We start from the raw sequence: 13,668 nt of genomic DNA on the forward strand, positions 1-13,668 counted from the left end.
CACTTTGTCTTTTCACTTTGACTAGACATCACTTTGTCATTTTTTTTTCCATAACGCATTTATTAATCCGCATCGGACTCAGTGTGCAAGGTCTCTGTGCGTGACAAATTTTTCGTATCACGAATACAAAAAAACGCATGCCAAAATATTGGACTCGACATTCGGTGCAAAGACCTTTAATTTTGTCAAGCTTTAGTTGAATCAGTAAGTGAGAAGGGGCTTTTAGAGTATACACATAATGCAACCACATAACTAACCTTCAGTTTATTTCCTAACTGGAGCAATGACTGTGTATCGGATTTCATTGATTGATTGCGCCTCAGACAGGCACGTTGTGACCTTTCACTGACTCACCTCAGCGGCCGAAGAGATCTCAGCAGGCGAAGAACCCTCAGGATGCCAAAGATTTGGTGTCCACCTTGAGCCAGAGAGACCAGAATGTCAATGAGCGAGACAAAGACCAGGATCCCATCCAGAACATTCCAGGTGCTCTTCAGATAACTGTCCTTCCCGGAGAAGAAGAGAAGGGCCACCACCTTTAACACAAGCCTCTTTATATATAAGAAAATCAAAAATCATACCTTTACAGTCATTTCAGCAAGAAAGATCACAGTGAAAATATAATTGGAGACACTGAGAAACAGTCGCTCCTGAAATGAAAAAAAACAAACATTATATACTGTATCATACATCCAGTAGGCATAGATACAAATGGACTATTAAAGATAAGCAAACTTACAGATGGCTGGATAGTGGGTCTTTCCATAGCAATGGTTATGCAGTTTAAGAAGACAAATACCAAGACTATATGATCAAACATCTTGTAAGAAATGAACCTTTGACACATCATCCGAGACCTAGGACAGAATTATACAAGTTACAGGCGTGAACGTGAACCTTTGTTCAGCAGATGCTAGGAGATGGCAAATACTTACTTGCTCTGAGGAGAGAACAGATAAAGGGACCAGTCCTCATGATCTTTACACCACTTAGGTTTACATGCTTCCAATGTCCTCTTGAGACGGAGGCAGAAACTCTGTAACACACGAGAGAGAAGTGTCAGCAAATTGAACAAGAACTATGGCTAATTACTACAGCTCGAAACTGTCAGGAGTTAAGTGTTTAAAGTAGATAAGAACCTCCTTAAAAGCATTAGGATAATGGTCTTGGTCCAAAATCAATAAATAGGGGTTCAAATACATGCTTGTTTAAATGTGATGAATTACCATTTAAATAACTAACTGTTAATTGTGCAAATGTGCTTTTTGCAAAATTGATTTTACGCAATTAAAATCCACTTTGTCTCAATGTCTAATTGATTTGCAGGTACTTGGCTTGAAAGATGGTTCAACTTGAAGAAATGACACCATGATGCAGCTGTAATACAATTGTGGGAAATCATTAAAGAATATTTCTAGCACTGACACATTTATGCAGATTTTATGGACATTTGATGCACTCCATTATGCAGTTTCGGTTCAACGCCATGCAGCACCTCTCATACAACAATTTTAAGTGTTTTTTCCCAACAACTCAGCAGTGACTTATTGATACATAACTCCAATTTCCTTCACAAGAAATAATAGAAACATGAAGACAAATGTATACCGTTGTAAAAATGCAATTTGGTTTCCTGGGATAGCCTAAAAACACACAAGACAATTATAAGAGGTATGCCTAATGTGTGCTATAAACCTGTAGATTGGGTAAACCCAGCCTGATCTACCGGCGATTTGATTTCGCCCGGCAACTCAGTCTGGAAACCTGTACATTAATTTCTACTGCTTCTGTTACACTTTTGCAAAAACCAATTACAGACTGGCTTATCCACCTGGCTACTGGCGGGTTTAACACGATGACGGATAGAGAATCGATGGGTCGTTGCCCATTGATCACGCCTCTTGTGGACTGATTGTTTAAAGAACTATCCAATCGCATACAGAGTCATTTGAATAATGCTAGTTTATCACGCCTTTTGTGGTCTAATTGGTTGAAGGACTAACCAATTGTGTACAGAGTCATTTGAATAATGCTCATTGATCGCTTCTTTTGTGCAGTAGAAAATACTAAGCAGACTCCCCAGACCAATGTTCAATCTTAAATTGAGCTTGGTCTGGTGATAGCCATACACATAAACCTGCACATCTAATGCCTAGTTCAGACTGAATGGCATATATAATAATGGCATGTATAATGGCAGTGAATAGCGACCAGAATCAAGCTTTTTATAAAAGACGCAAAAGTGTCACATAATGGTTCCATGCAACACGTGCCATATATTCCAAGCCTTCTGGGGGTATACAATAGGAGTTGGTGAAAAAACAAACCACTTTTTGTTTATCTTCTGTGATCGACCGCACATTCATTAGACTATTAAAGCTCCAGTTCACTTTGACATGATACTTCCTGACAAACACAGCGGATTAGAAGTACATGGGTTATATTTCATGTCACATTCTTCTTAATGTTGATTTCACATACCTTGAGAGTCTCACAAATGAGTGAGAATCATTAAAAACATAACATTTCTAATTGGTTTCACCAAGCGCTATCGTATACCACCAGAACACTTGGAAAATATGGCATGTGTTGCATGGAATCATTCTGTAATTCTTGTGCATTTTTATAAAAAGGCTTGTTGCTGGTCACTATTCACTGAAATTATATGGAAGAGCATTAGTGGTCCTTTAAAAAAAAAAATCCTTCTCCTTTTGTGGTCTGCAAAAGCAAGTACGCCTACGGCATTAGATAAACACCAGGGTGAGTAAATAATTACTTAATTTTTATTTTAGGGCGGACTATCCCTTTAAAATAACAGCTTTCTATTTGATTATATTTTATTGTAATTTATTTCTGTGATGGCAAATTTGATTTTTTCAGCATCATTACTACAGTCTTTAGTGTCACATGGTTCATCAGAAATCATTCCAAAATGATGCTCAAGAAACATTCCTTATTATTATCAATGTTGAAAACAATGGTGCAGCTTATTTTTGTGGTAACATTATACATTTTTGTTCAGGATTCTTTGATGAATAAAAAGTTCAAAAGAATATCTATTTCATTTTTTGTCTTAAAAAGGGGCATTAACTAATGTTAACAAATATAACATTTGATTTCCATAATGTATTAGTAAATGTTGAAATTAACATTAACTAAGATTAATAAATACTTTGTAAAAGTATTGTTCATTCTTAGTTCATGTTAACTACAGTAGTTAACTAATGTTAAAAAATGAAACCTTATTGTAAAGTGTTACCAGAATGTTTAGGTGTGTCCAGACGTTCGACCAGTTGTGTATGTTGTTTGTATGTATGTGGGCCTTTATTGTAGCTCTATTGGTTCAGCTAATTTCACAGCACATGAAAAACTCAATTTTAAGTCAAGACTCTTGAGAGAACAGATATCAGCACACAGACACTAATAAAGGTCACTTTCCACAAACAAACAAAAATAATTACTGTCTTCAAACTACCACGCTGAATCAGTTACAGCATGCCAATTCATCTCCTCACAAGACACAAACTCCTGGGAAGACATCTTTGAAAAACAAGTCATAAGCACTGCCTGACTGTAACAGACAGCACAGGACAGGTGTGATTATCCAGCGTTAAGCCGTGACTTACATCATCCATGTCCTCTTCTGCGATGGAGTCTTCTTTGCTCAGGTTGGTGGACAGGTCAGTAGGTAAGTGCAATGGGCTTCTTCCATTGCAGTCGAGGTATTCTCCCAAAGAGCTGCAGCTGGGGGTCTGGGGCAGCTCATGGACATCTAGAGAGCTGGGATGCTGCAGTAAGCCCCCACTGATATTGGCCAGTTTATCACCCTCCAAGTCCTCATCCTTAAAACTACCCCTGCCCTCCCCGGACAGCAGAGATTCCCTCTCCAGACGTGTCCTTCCTTCTCAAACTCGGCGCCTGTCCTAAACTGTTCCAGCTGGATCTACGGCTGCCCGAGTTACTGCCTGAGCCACGGGAGTGGCACGGAGATCTTCTTGGGCTAGTCTGAGATAGTAAAAGAATATGTTATCCTTGTAAGATGTTACATTATAGTGCCCATGTTACACATACTGCTTGTTACAACAATTAAGTACTACTGCCTTTCAACAGTACTGGGGCAACAAAATAAGTGTTCCCATATTTTGACCCTGTTTTGAATATATGGACATGAATTGATTTTACCTTCAGTGCATAGTCATGCACAAGCTAACAAGTTGGCAGGCAAAGGGACAGACAGAGAAGGGGATCCACATGCACCTTAATTTATTAAAAACAATCCACAAGACAAAAGAACACACAGGGAAGACAGGATAGTCCATGAAACACACGACAGGAACAGGTACAGCAAAACAACGACTGACCGGCCAACCAGAGAAGCACAAGGGTATTTATACAGAGGAGAACAAAAGGCCTAATAAATTACTATGGTAATAAACATAGAGGGTGCGATCAAATGAGCAGCCGTGGCAACAAACATGGGGTGAACAAAGAAAGAAATAACACAGAACCTCACTTCAAAACTACATACAGTAGTAACACAAGACATCCCACACAGGAGATCATGACAACGCACAGATCCACCGTATCCAGCACGCTTTTAGTTGTTTTGTCGTATACAGTGTCCCGTTACTATTTCGGGGTGAGAAAACTGCTGCAAACGATTCAATGCATGAGTGTACTGTCCAAATGAATCAAACTGAATCAGAAATTCATGATTCGGATCACGTGTCAAACCGCCAAACTGCTGAAATCACGTGACATTGGCGAGCCGAATCCTGAATCGATACACTGATTCATAACTTTGTTTTGAAATTGGCCCATTACTATACAAGTCGTTATTTCGTTGTTGTTTTTTGCGCACAAAAACTATTCTTGTTGCTTCATAAAATTATTGTAGAGCCACTGTTGCGAGATGGACTTTGTAACGACATCTTTGGTGCCTTTTATGGGTCTTGAGAGAGGAAATGACATTGGTGTCAATGAAAGCCTTTCTGAGCCGATGGATTTCAACAAAAATATCTTCATTTGTGTTCCGAAGATGAACGGAGGTCTTGCGGGTGTCGAACGACATGAGGGTAAGTAATTAATGACAGAATTTTCATTTTTGGGTGAACAAAGCCTCGAATGTAATGTCACTTCAGATTAAAGGTAAATGCATAAATGAAAATGTGGATGTAATTAATTTATGTTGCTTTTAATTACTCACTGCTATTACTTCATTGCTAGACCCGTTTTACTGAGACAGTGAAATACCGCTGTGCGCCACTAAAATGTTACTGAAAAATGACTGACAAATACTTTGATAAATCACACTGAGATTACAATATACCAATTTGAGAATTATTTTCCCTAATAATATTTCAGCAATCACATAGATTGTGTTTTTATAATCACCTGTTCAAAATCAAAGAACAATGGCATTTTTTCAAACAAACTACCCTTTTAATCTAATCAGTCAATTTCTGATTCAGTTTGTGTAATTTGGACAGTACACTCATGCACTGAATCGTTTGCAGCAGTTCTCACACCGAGATTTAGGGGTGTCAACAATAATCGATTCGGCGATGCGGGGCATGAACGATTCAGCATCGATGCGGCAAAGTGCCATAATCGATTATTTCACTGTTTATTTTCTGGCGGACGATAAAGTTGTGAAGTTTCAAATACTTCCGATTCCGGGAGAATAACAACAACAACAACAACAACAACAACAACAAGCAAGATGGCTGAGGCGGAGGGAGATTACCGCGATAGACGGGTTATTAAAAATGCACCCAAAGCTTGGAAAGCGGCACATTTCGGATTTTATGAAGTGAATGGGAAACTAGACAAGTGTTACGCGGTGTGTAAAACCTGCCACACTAAAATTAAGCACGTGCAATACAACTAACTTTACGAACCATGTCGATCGTTGGCATACTGAGTTAACTTCAACAACAACAACACAAAAAGTCGACACATCCCAGCCAAGAATTGATGAATGTCAACATTACCACACAGCTCCGAGAGAGCAAAGAGGATCACACGATCTGTGGCATGTTTATAGCGAAGGATCTATGACCCTATTCTGTGGTAGAAAATGGGGGGGTTTTGCCACATGCTTAAAACAATTGAGATCCGGTATAAGCTACTGACATTACTGTATTTCACATCTTAATATTTTATTGAATGCAGCTGATGTGATGGTAGGATCAGGACAGGCATATAATTGTCATTGTCTTAAAGCTGCTAAGCTGCTGTTTTGTTGAGAATAGTTTGCACTTTACTACTTGAAAAAAAATTCACAGTAATAAGTGGTTACTGTGTGTTGTTGCACAGAATATTTTTATTCCTGGGTGGTTGTTGTTGTTTGAAAATGCCATATCCAATACCCTGTACCATTTAATTTGATTTAATTACATTTGATTTAATTTTATTTCATTACATTTTATTTTATTTAATAACTTGTATGTCAAAGATACAGGAGACACATTGCAGCCAATAAAATCTGTTGTTTAATATCTGCTTGTATTGCATGTAAAATCAGCACCGAACCATCGCTAAACTATGGTTTTCGTGGATCGAAATCCACTATGGATCGTGAACATATGGTCGACAACATTCTTAATAAAACATACATTAAAGAAAATAGATAATAAAACAGCATCTTTTCTTCACAATACTCATCCTCCCATTACATTAATGTAAGAAACTATAAACTCAAGTGACCCATATTTTACATATTTCGTAGAGAGGAAAGAACGCACATGTCTAAAATGGCGCAGATCCGTTATGTAATGAGTGGGATGTTGTTTGGTCCACTAGATGGCAGTAATGGGAAGTATAAAGTGGGGTGCATTGAGTGAAGAAGTGGTTGGTAACTTGTATGTGATGGAAGTCCCATGTGGAATAAAGAAACCAGTTCCAGTAATCTCGAGTTGATCTGATTTGTCTGATGCCTGAATAATACATGGTACCAGGAGTGGGGTAAGAAGAACACAATGGACGCCATTAAACCCCCTGTTTCACTGAAATTGTGTGGAAATGTTGATGCACATTGGAAGACTTTCAAACAACAGTTTGAGTTGTATATTACAGCCATTGGACAAACAGCCGCTGCAGATGAAAGAAAGATTGCCCTGCTACTTACGATTGCTGGAGTAGATGCTGTGGAGGTTTTTAACACCTTTATCTTTGAGGATGAGGCAGACAAGAAGAAACTGGACAAGGTATTGGAAAAATTTGATGCTCATTGTTTGACAAAGAAGAATGAGACATATGAACGATATGTGTTTAGAACTCGAATACAGCATGAAGGAGAGGCTTTTGATTGCTTTCTTACTGACCTCAAGATCAAGGCAAAAACCTGTAATTTTAATGACTTGAGAGATTCTATGATTCGAGACCAGATTGTGTTTGGTATATGGAATAAGAAAATACGAGAACGATTACAACGAGAGTCCGAGCTTGCATTGGATCGTGCTGTTGAATTGTGCCAGTCCAGTGAATTAGCGCGACAGCATGTGATGCAATTTGATGTTGCTACAACGATGTCCTTTCAAAATGCAGCCACAGCAATAGATGCCATTTCGTATAGAGACAAGAAACGAAGTTATGCAAGAAATAGTAGAGGCAATGACAATGAAACTTTTCTTTGCAAACTTGTGGCTAATGGGACAATATTACCTTTTAAATTAGACACTGGTGCTAAAGTCAACTTAATTAATATCAGAGATGTGAAAGCACTGAAAGAAAGACCTCTCATTAAAAAACGCACCGTTCCCCTTAAAGCCTACAATGGACAACCAATTGAAACAAAGGGAGTTTGTAGATTGAAAATACAAGTTAAAGGAATGACCCAGAATTTAATGTTTGTTGTGGTCCCAAATGGCCATGAATCTCTTCTAGGAGATAGAGCATGTGAAAACCTTCAGTTGGTTAGAAGAGTGTATCAAGTGAACCAAAATGTAGTCGCCCAGACTGGATATGATTCTGTTACTGACCTTGTGAATCAATTTCCAGATGCTTTTGAAGGTCAAGGAACGCTGCCATTTACTTACAAAATACAACTGAGGGAAGATGCTACACCTGTTATTCATGCTCCTCGTCGGGTTCCTGTCGCTCTGCGAGAGGCCTTGAAACAGGAATTGGATCGTATGACCCAATTGGGAGTGATACGGAAGATTGAACAACCAACAGATTGGGTAAATTCCATCACTTGTGTGAAAAAGCCTAATGGTGAATTAAGAGTTTGCTTGGATCCTAAAGATCTTAATGATAACATCAAACAAGAGCATTATCAGATACCTACACGTGAAGAGATTCTTAGCGAAATGTCCGGTGCCACAATTTTTAGTAAATTAGATGTATCTCATGGTTTCTGGCAGATTCGATTGAATTCTGAGAGTAGCAAATATTGCACTTTCAATACTCCCTTTGGAAGATATTGTTTTCTGCGTCTTCCATTTGGAATTAAATCAGCTCCTGAAATCTTTCATCGAGCAATGGAAACCCTGATTGAAGGTCTTGATGGTGTTCGTGTATATATTGACGATCTAGTTGTGTGGGGTTCTACCCTTGAACAACACAATCAGCGACTATTACAACTGATGGAAAGAATTCGAGTCCATGATTTAAAGTTAAACAAAAGTAAGTGTCAGTTTGGAGTCACAGAAATAACCTTCTTGGGTGACAAGCTGTCTGCCAAAGGCGTAGAACCAGATCCGGCTAAAGTACAAGCCTTGCTGGATATGCCTCCACCTAGTGACAAAAAGGGGGTTCTTCGTGCTTTAGGTATGGTCAATTTTCTGGGAAAATTCCTGCCAAATTTATCAGTCAAGACCAAAAACATGAGAGCATTGTTACAAAATGATAAAGAGTTTGTGTGGTCTTCATTACATGATCATGAATGGAAGAAGTTAAAGGAGATATTGACTACTGAACCTGTCTTGGTTTTTTTTGATCACACTCATCCACTTAAGATCTCTACAGATGCCTCACAGGATGGACTAGGAGCTGTGCTGCTTCAGGCCATGGGAGAGTCCTGGAGACCTGTTGCATATGCTTCTCGATCTATGACAGAAACTGAAAAATGTTACTCTCAGATTGAAAAAGAAACTGTGGGGTTGCTATTTGGTTGTGAGAAATTCCACAGATATGTTTATGGATTACCTACTTTTACAGTAGAGACAGATCATAAACCATTGATATCGATCATTCAAAAGAACTTAAATGATATGTCAACCAGAATTCAGCGTATGATGATGAAGTTGCAAAAATATGATCTTCATTTAGTGTATACACCTGGGAAGTCTCTCATTGTGGCTGATGCACTGTCTCGAGCACCGGTTATTTCAGAGAGCAGTCCCATCATGGACGAACTGGAAGGACATGTGAGTACTGTGGTTTCCTCTTTGCCCTTTTCGAATGAGATCTTGAAACGTATTGTGGAGGAGACTGCTAAAGATGTTGAGTTGCAGAAGGTGATGGTTCTTCTTCAGCAAGGATGGAGCAAAGGCAAGTGTCTGCAGTATTTTCCAATGAGGGCAGAACTTAGTGTATGCAGTGGCATGTTGCTGCGAAAAAATTGAATTGTCATTCCAAGGTCTATGCGTCCAGATATGCTTCATCGCATACATGAAGGGCATCTCGGCATTGAAAAATGCAAGCGAAGAGCAAGACAAGCTGTTTATTGGCCTGGAATTAGTAGGCACATTGAAGAATTGATCAATAAATGTGACATCTGTTTGAGTCATCATTATAAACAAGCAAAAGAACCCATGCTAATAGCTGATGTGCCTACTCAACCATGGGAAAAGGTTGGAACTGATTTGTTCCAGTTGAATGGCAAAGATTTTTTGGTGATTATTGATTACTATTCAAACTATCCAGAAATTGAACAGTTGCGTTCTACAACAACAACTGATGTGATTCATCACATGAAACAGATTTTTTCAAGACATGGAATTCCCCTCATTGTTCATAGTGACAAGGGTACTCAGTACAGTAGTCGTGAATTCAGACTGTTTGCGGAGCAGTATGTCTTCAAGCATACAACGTCTAGCCCGCTGTATCCAAAGGCAAATGGAAAAGCAGAGAAAGGGGTGCAAATTGTAAAAAGACTATTGAAAAAAGCAACAGCAAGCAATTCAGATGAGTGGTAGGCTTTAAGTTATCGTGCTTCCCCACTTGGTTGTGGATTGTCTCCTGCAGAATTACTGATGAACCGTAAATTGCGGGACACTTTGCCAAAATTGACTCTAAAAAAGGAAAACAAAAGTTTGACAGTGACAGAAATGCTATATCAGAAAAGGAAACAGAAAGAATATTATGACAAGGGAGCTAGACAATTGAAACCCCTTTATGATCAAGATGTGGTTAGAGTTGAGGGGCCAACAGGATGGAAAAGGAAAGCTGCTGTCCTAAAAGAAATAAATCCCAGGTCTTATTTGGTACAAACAGAAGATGGGCAGATACTACGAAGAAATCGGCAGAGTTTGCTCAAGTCTGCAGAAATGAGTAAGTCAAATGTAGAACTGTCTTCCTTGGATGAAATGCCCCCTGCTGAAATGCCCCCTCTTGCTGTGTCTCCTGCTCTTGAAGCTCAGCCCTCTGAACAGTACTCTGAACCTGATTCTTTTGATCCAAAGACTGACAGTCCCATTTTAAGGTCTAATCGTGTTCGAAAACCACCTGTTAGACTGGACTTGTGAGAGGTGAAAAAAAAAAAAAAAAAAATTGTTCAAAAGAATTGTGAAAAAAAAAAAAAAATGTTGGTATGTTGTATAGGATGAAATTGATTGTTTAGTTGTGGGACGGGTCTGATGTAAATTGTGTGATGGTGATCATTTGTTTAAGGAAGGGGGATGTAATGAGTGGGATGTTGTTTGGTCCACTAGATGGCAGTAATGGGAAGTATAAAGTGGGGTGCATTGAGTGAAGTGGTTGGTAACTTGTATGTGATGGAAGTCCCATGTGGAATAAAGAAACCAGTTCCAGTAATCTCGAGTTAATCTGATTTGTCTGATGCCTGAATAATACACGTTACACGCTCAGCACGTGCGAGAGCCTATCGCGTGTGGTGATCGCTAACACTCAATTCAGATAACAATTCATACACAAAACATGTCAAAACCACATAACGTTACCTGGAAAATACACACGGCCAAAAAGGGTGGTTGAAGCCTCTGCATCACCGTTGCATGTCAAATCATAAAATAAACAGAGTTCGCAGTTCACACACACGTCATTTCATCATCACAAATAACACACATCTGACTCGAATGACAGAGCTAGGAGATGACAGACAAAAGCAGTAAACTTGTGTGTAGTATAAAAAGTTAGGCTTTGCACTTGAAAACAGTCCAAACTTAGTTGTTAAGAGAGAGCAATGATCAAATTGCGGCTTACCAGCATCGACCCATCGCGAAACTGCTGATGTCCGGTTCGCGAACGAATCGTTCTTTTTAACCGGATCTTTATAGTGAACCGGTCGAACCAGTTCACCAAATCGAACTGAATCGTTCTAAACGGTTCGCGTCTCAAATCAGGGCTGATCCCACAAGTTAACTTTCTGACATGAGTGACAGTCTCTCAAACTAGAAATAAAACGAATATCTTGAAGTAGATGTTGTAACTCCAATCGTTAGCTGAAGTAAGACATGTTTTGCTGAGAGAGCTGATGAACTCACGAGCCGCTGATACTGAGCATGCGCGTGTAACCGAACGGTTCTCGGATCCTCGGTTCAGCAGTACAGATCGAAAACCGTTTCTGTCGGACACGTTCGATACTGAGAACCGATGAGCCGATGAGCTGCGCATGCGTGTTATTTGTTCAGAGGAACGAAATACAGGTTAAGTGTATAAAACTAATCACGTTTGGAAACATCATAACAAAGCTGTCTCATCACTGTATTTAAAGTTTGGAAACAATGGATTGTAAAATGGTCAAATTAAACATTTATTTGTTTTATCAATAATGCATGATAATTTCAGGAACAGCTTTTTATCTTATTTAATTTCTGAGTCGATACACATTTTAAAATGTAATCAAAACAGTAGGTTTGATATAGACTATTCAGCTTGCAGCAGTTCGCAGCTCAGCACCCTCAGCACACACACACACACACAGACACACAGAGAGAGATACAGCGGTTCTCGAGTCAGATCGACCGGTTGCAACGAATCACCGGTACAGAATCGAGAACCGTTTCTATCGGACACGTTCGATCTTTCGGACATGTTGGATTCTGAGAACCGGTGAGCTGAGATACTGAGCATGCGTGATAGCGTCGTAACCGAACTGTTTCTCTCGGACTGGGACAGCTGATGCTGATAATACGAGCCCGGGTGAACTGAGGATTTGTGTAAGTATTATGTCAATGTAAGTTTATTTAATCCGTGTAAACATCAGTGTTTGCACGACAGTGACAGTGACAGTCTCTCAAACTAGAAATAAAACTAATATCTTGAAGTAGATGTTGTAACAATCGATTCAGTACGATTTGGTGAACTGAGTGCTGTTGCAAAACATAAATGAAAAAATGTATCCAAGATGATGATGATGTCAATAATAATTATTACTATACTAAGTTTTGATTACAAATACTTTATAGGGATGTGTTTGAATGTATTTTTTTATTTTTTTTTATTGAACAAATATAAAAGCAAATAGTTACAGTTCAAAAAGAATATAACAAAAAATATATATATTTAAAAAAACAAAAAACATACAAACACACACATATACACATAGACAGTAGAGCAAGGTAGTAAAAGGAATACAACAAAAGAAAACAAATAAATAATAATAAAAAACTAAGAGATCAACATTGAGCCAGGGGTGACATGAAATTTAAAGTAAATTAGGTTCAAGAGAGTGAGACAGAGAAAAGATGCTAATGCCCTTTTTTTACATTATAAAAACGTATAAATATTATACTTCTTGCACAGCGTAGAGGACTTTAAAGCTTTGGCATTGCTGGAGGAAAAGAGAGTATCTAAATAACATTTCAGATCTTTACAAAAAATAATAAAGAGAGGTTTAACAGACAAAAATTTGCAAACTTAGCTAGAAAAATAAATAGATTTATAAGAAAATACTTGTCTTTAAGACTCTTGTCAGAGTTATAAAATCCAAATAGGACATCCTTAAACTCCAAAGAAAAAAGTTCTAAGAGAGAAACACGTACAAATAAACTAAATTTCTTCCAAAAAGTAACTACATGAAAACAATCCCAAAAAAATTGAAGGACAAATTCATCTTCCACTCCACAAAAGGAGCAAAGAGGATCCCTCTCAGGAAACATTTTTTTAATATAAAGATTGACGGGATAGAATCGATGTAACAACTTAAAGGATACCTCTTTAACCTTATTAGTGATTAAGTATCTATTGGGTAAGGACCACACTTTCTTCCAAGGAATATCATTAAAGGAATTACACCAATAGGATACAACAGAAGGGACCGTAGTAATATTGCTTTGAAAGAGTTGTCTAATTTTTTTATTCCTAAGAGAGGGACTAGACAGAAAGCAAATTTTCCCAATCACAGTCTCACAAGGATGTACCCAATATGTAGAGGGTGGTAAAGCATCAACAGAATTTTTTAAAAGAGCAATTAGAGCAATAATCCTCCACTGGGGATGGCATCCATCAATATGGCAAAATCTCATGGGGTAACAGGAATAC

The 13,668-nt window shown here is 38.4% G+C and overlaps 1 protein-coding gene across 1 annotated transcript; it reads right to left on the minus strand.

Annotated features, from left to right (window-relative positions):
• Positions 1-216: 216 nt before the first annotated feature.
• Positions 217-11,221, minus strand: LOC137047722 (voltage-dependent T-type calcium channel subunit alpha-1H-like). Its single transcript, XM_067425559.1, has 6 exons — positions 11,127-11,221; positions 3,627-4,005; positions 936-1,036; positions 740-857; positions 582-650; positions 217-536 (listed from the first exon to the last, which is right to left on the minus strand). The coding sequence occupies exons 2-6, from the start codon at positions 3,633-3,635 to the stop codon at positions 351-353; spliced, it is 483 nt and encodes a 160-aa protein (XP_067281660.1). The 5' UTR covers positions 3,636-4,005; positions 11,127-11,221; the 3' UTR covers positions 217-350.
• Positions 11,222-13,668: the final 2,447 nt, after the last annotated feature.

Source organism: Pseudorasbora parva, chromosome 2, assembly GCF_024679245.1.
Source record: "Pseudorasbora parva isolate DD20220531a chromosome 2, ASM2467924v1, whole genome shotgun sequence".
Classification (NCBI taxonomy): Eukaryota; Metazoa; Chordata; class Actinopteri; order Cypriniformes; family Gobionidae; genus Pseudorasbora; species Pseudorasbora parva.

Coding starts and splice junctions, on each gene's coding strand:
- LOC137047722 (XM_067425559.1), bottom strand. Junction 651..739: donor GACCCACTATCCAGCCATCT/GTAAGTTTGCTT, acceptor TTTTCATTTCAG/GAGCGACTGTTTCTCAGTGT. Junction 537..581: donor TTGCTGAAATGACTGTAAAG/GTATGATTTTTG, acceptor CTTGTGTTAAAG/GTGGTGGCCCTTCTCTTCTT.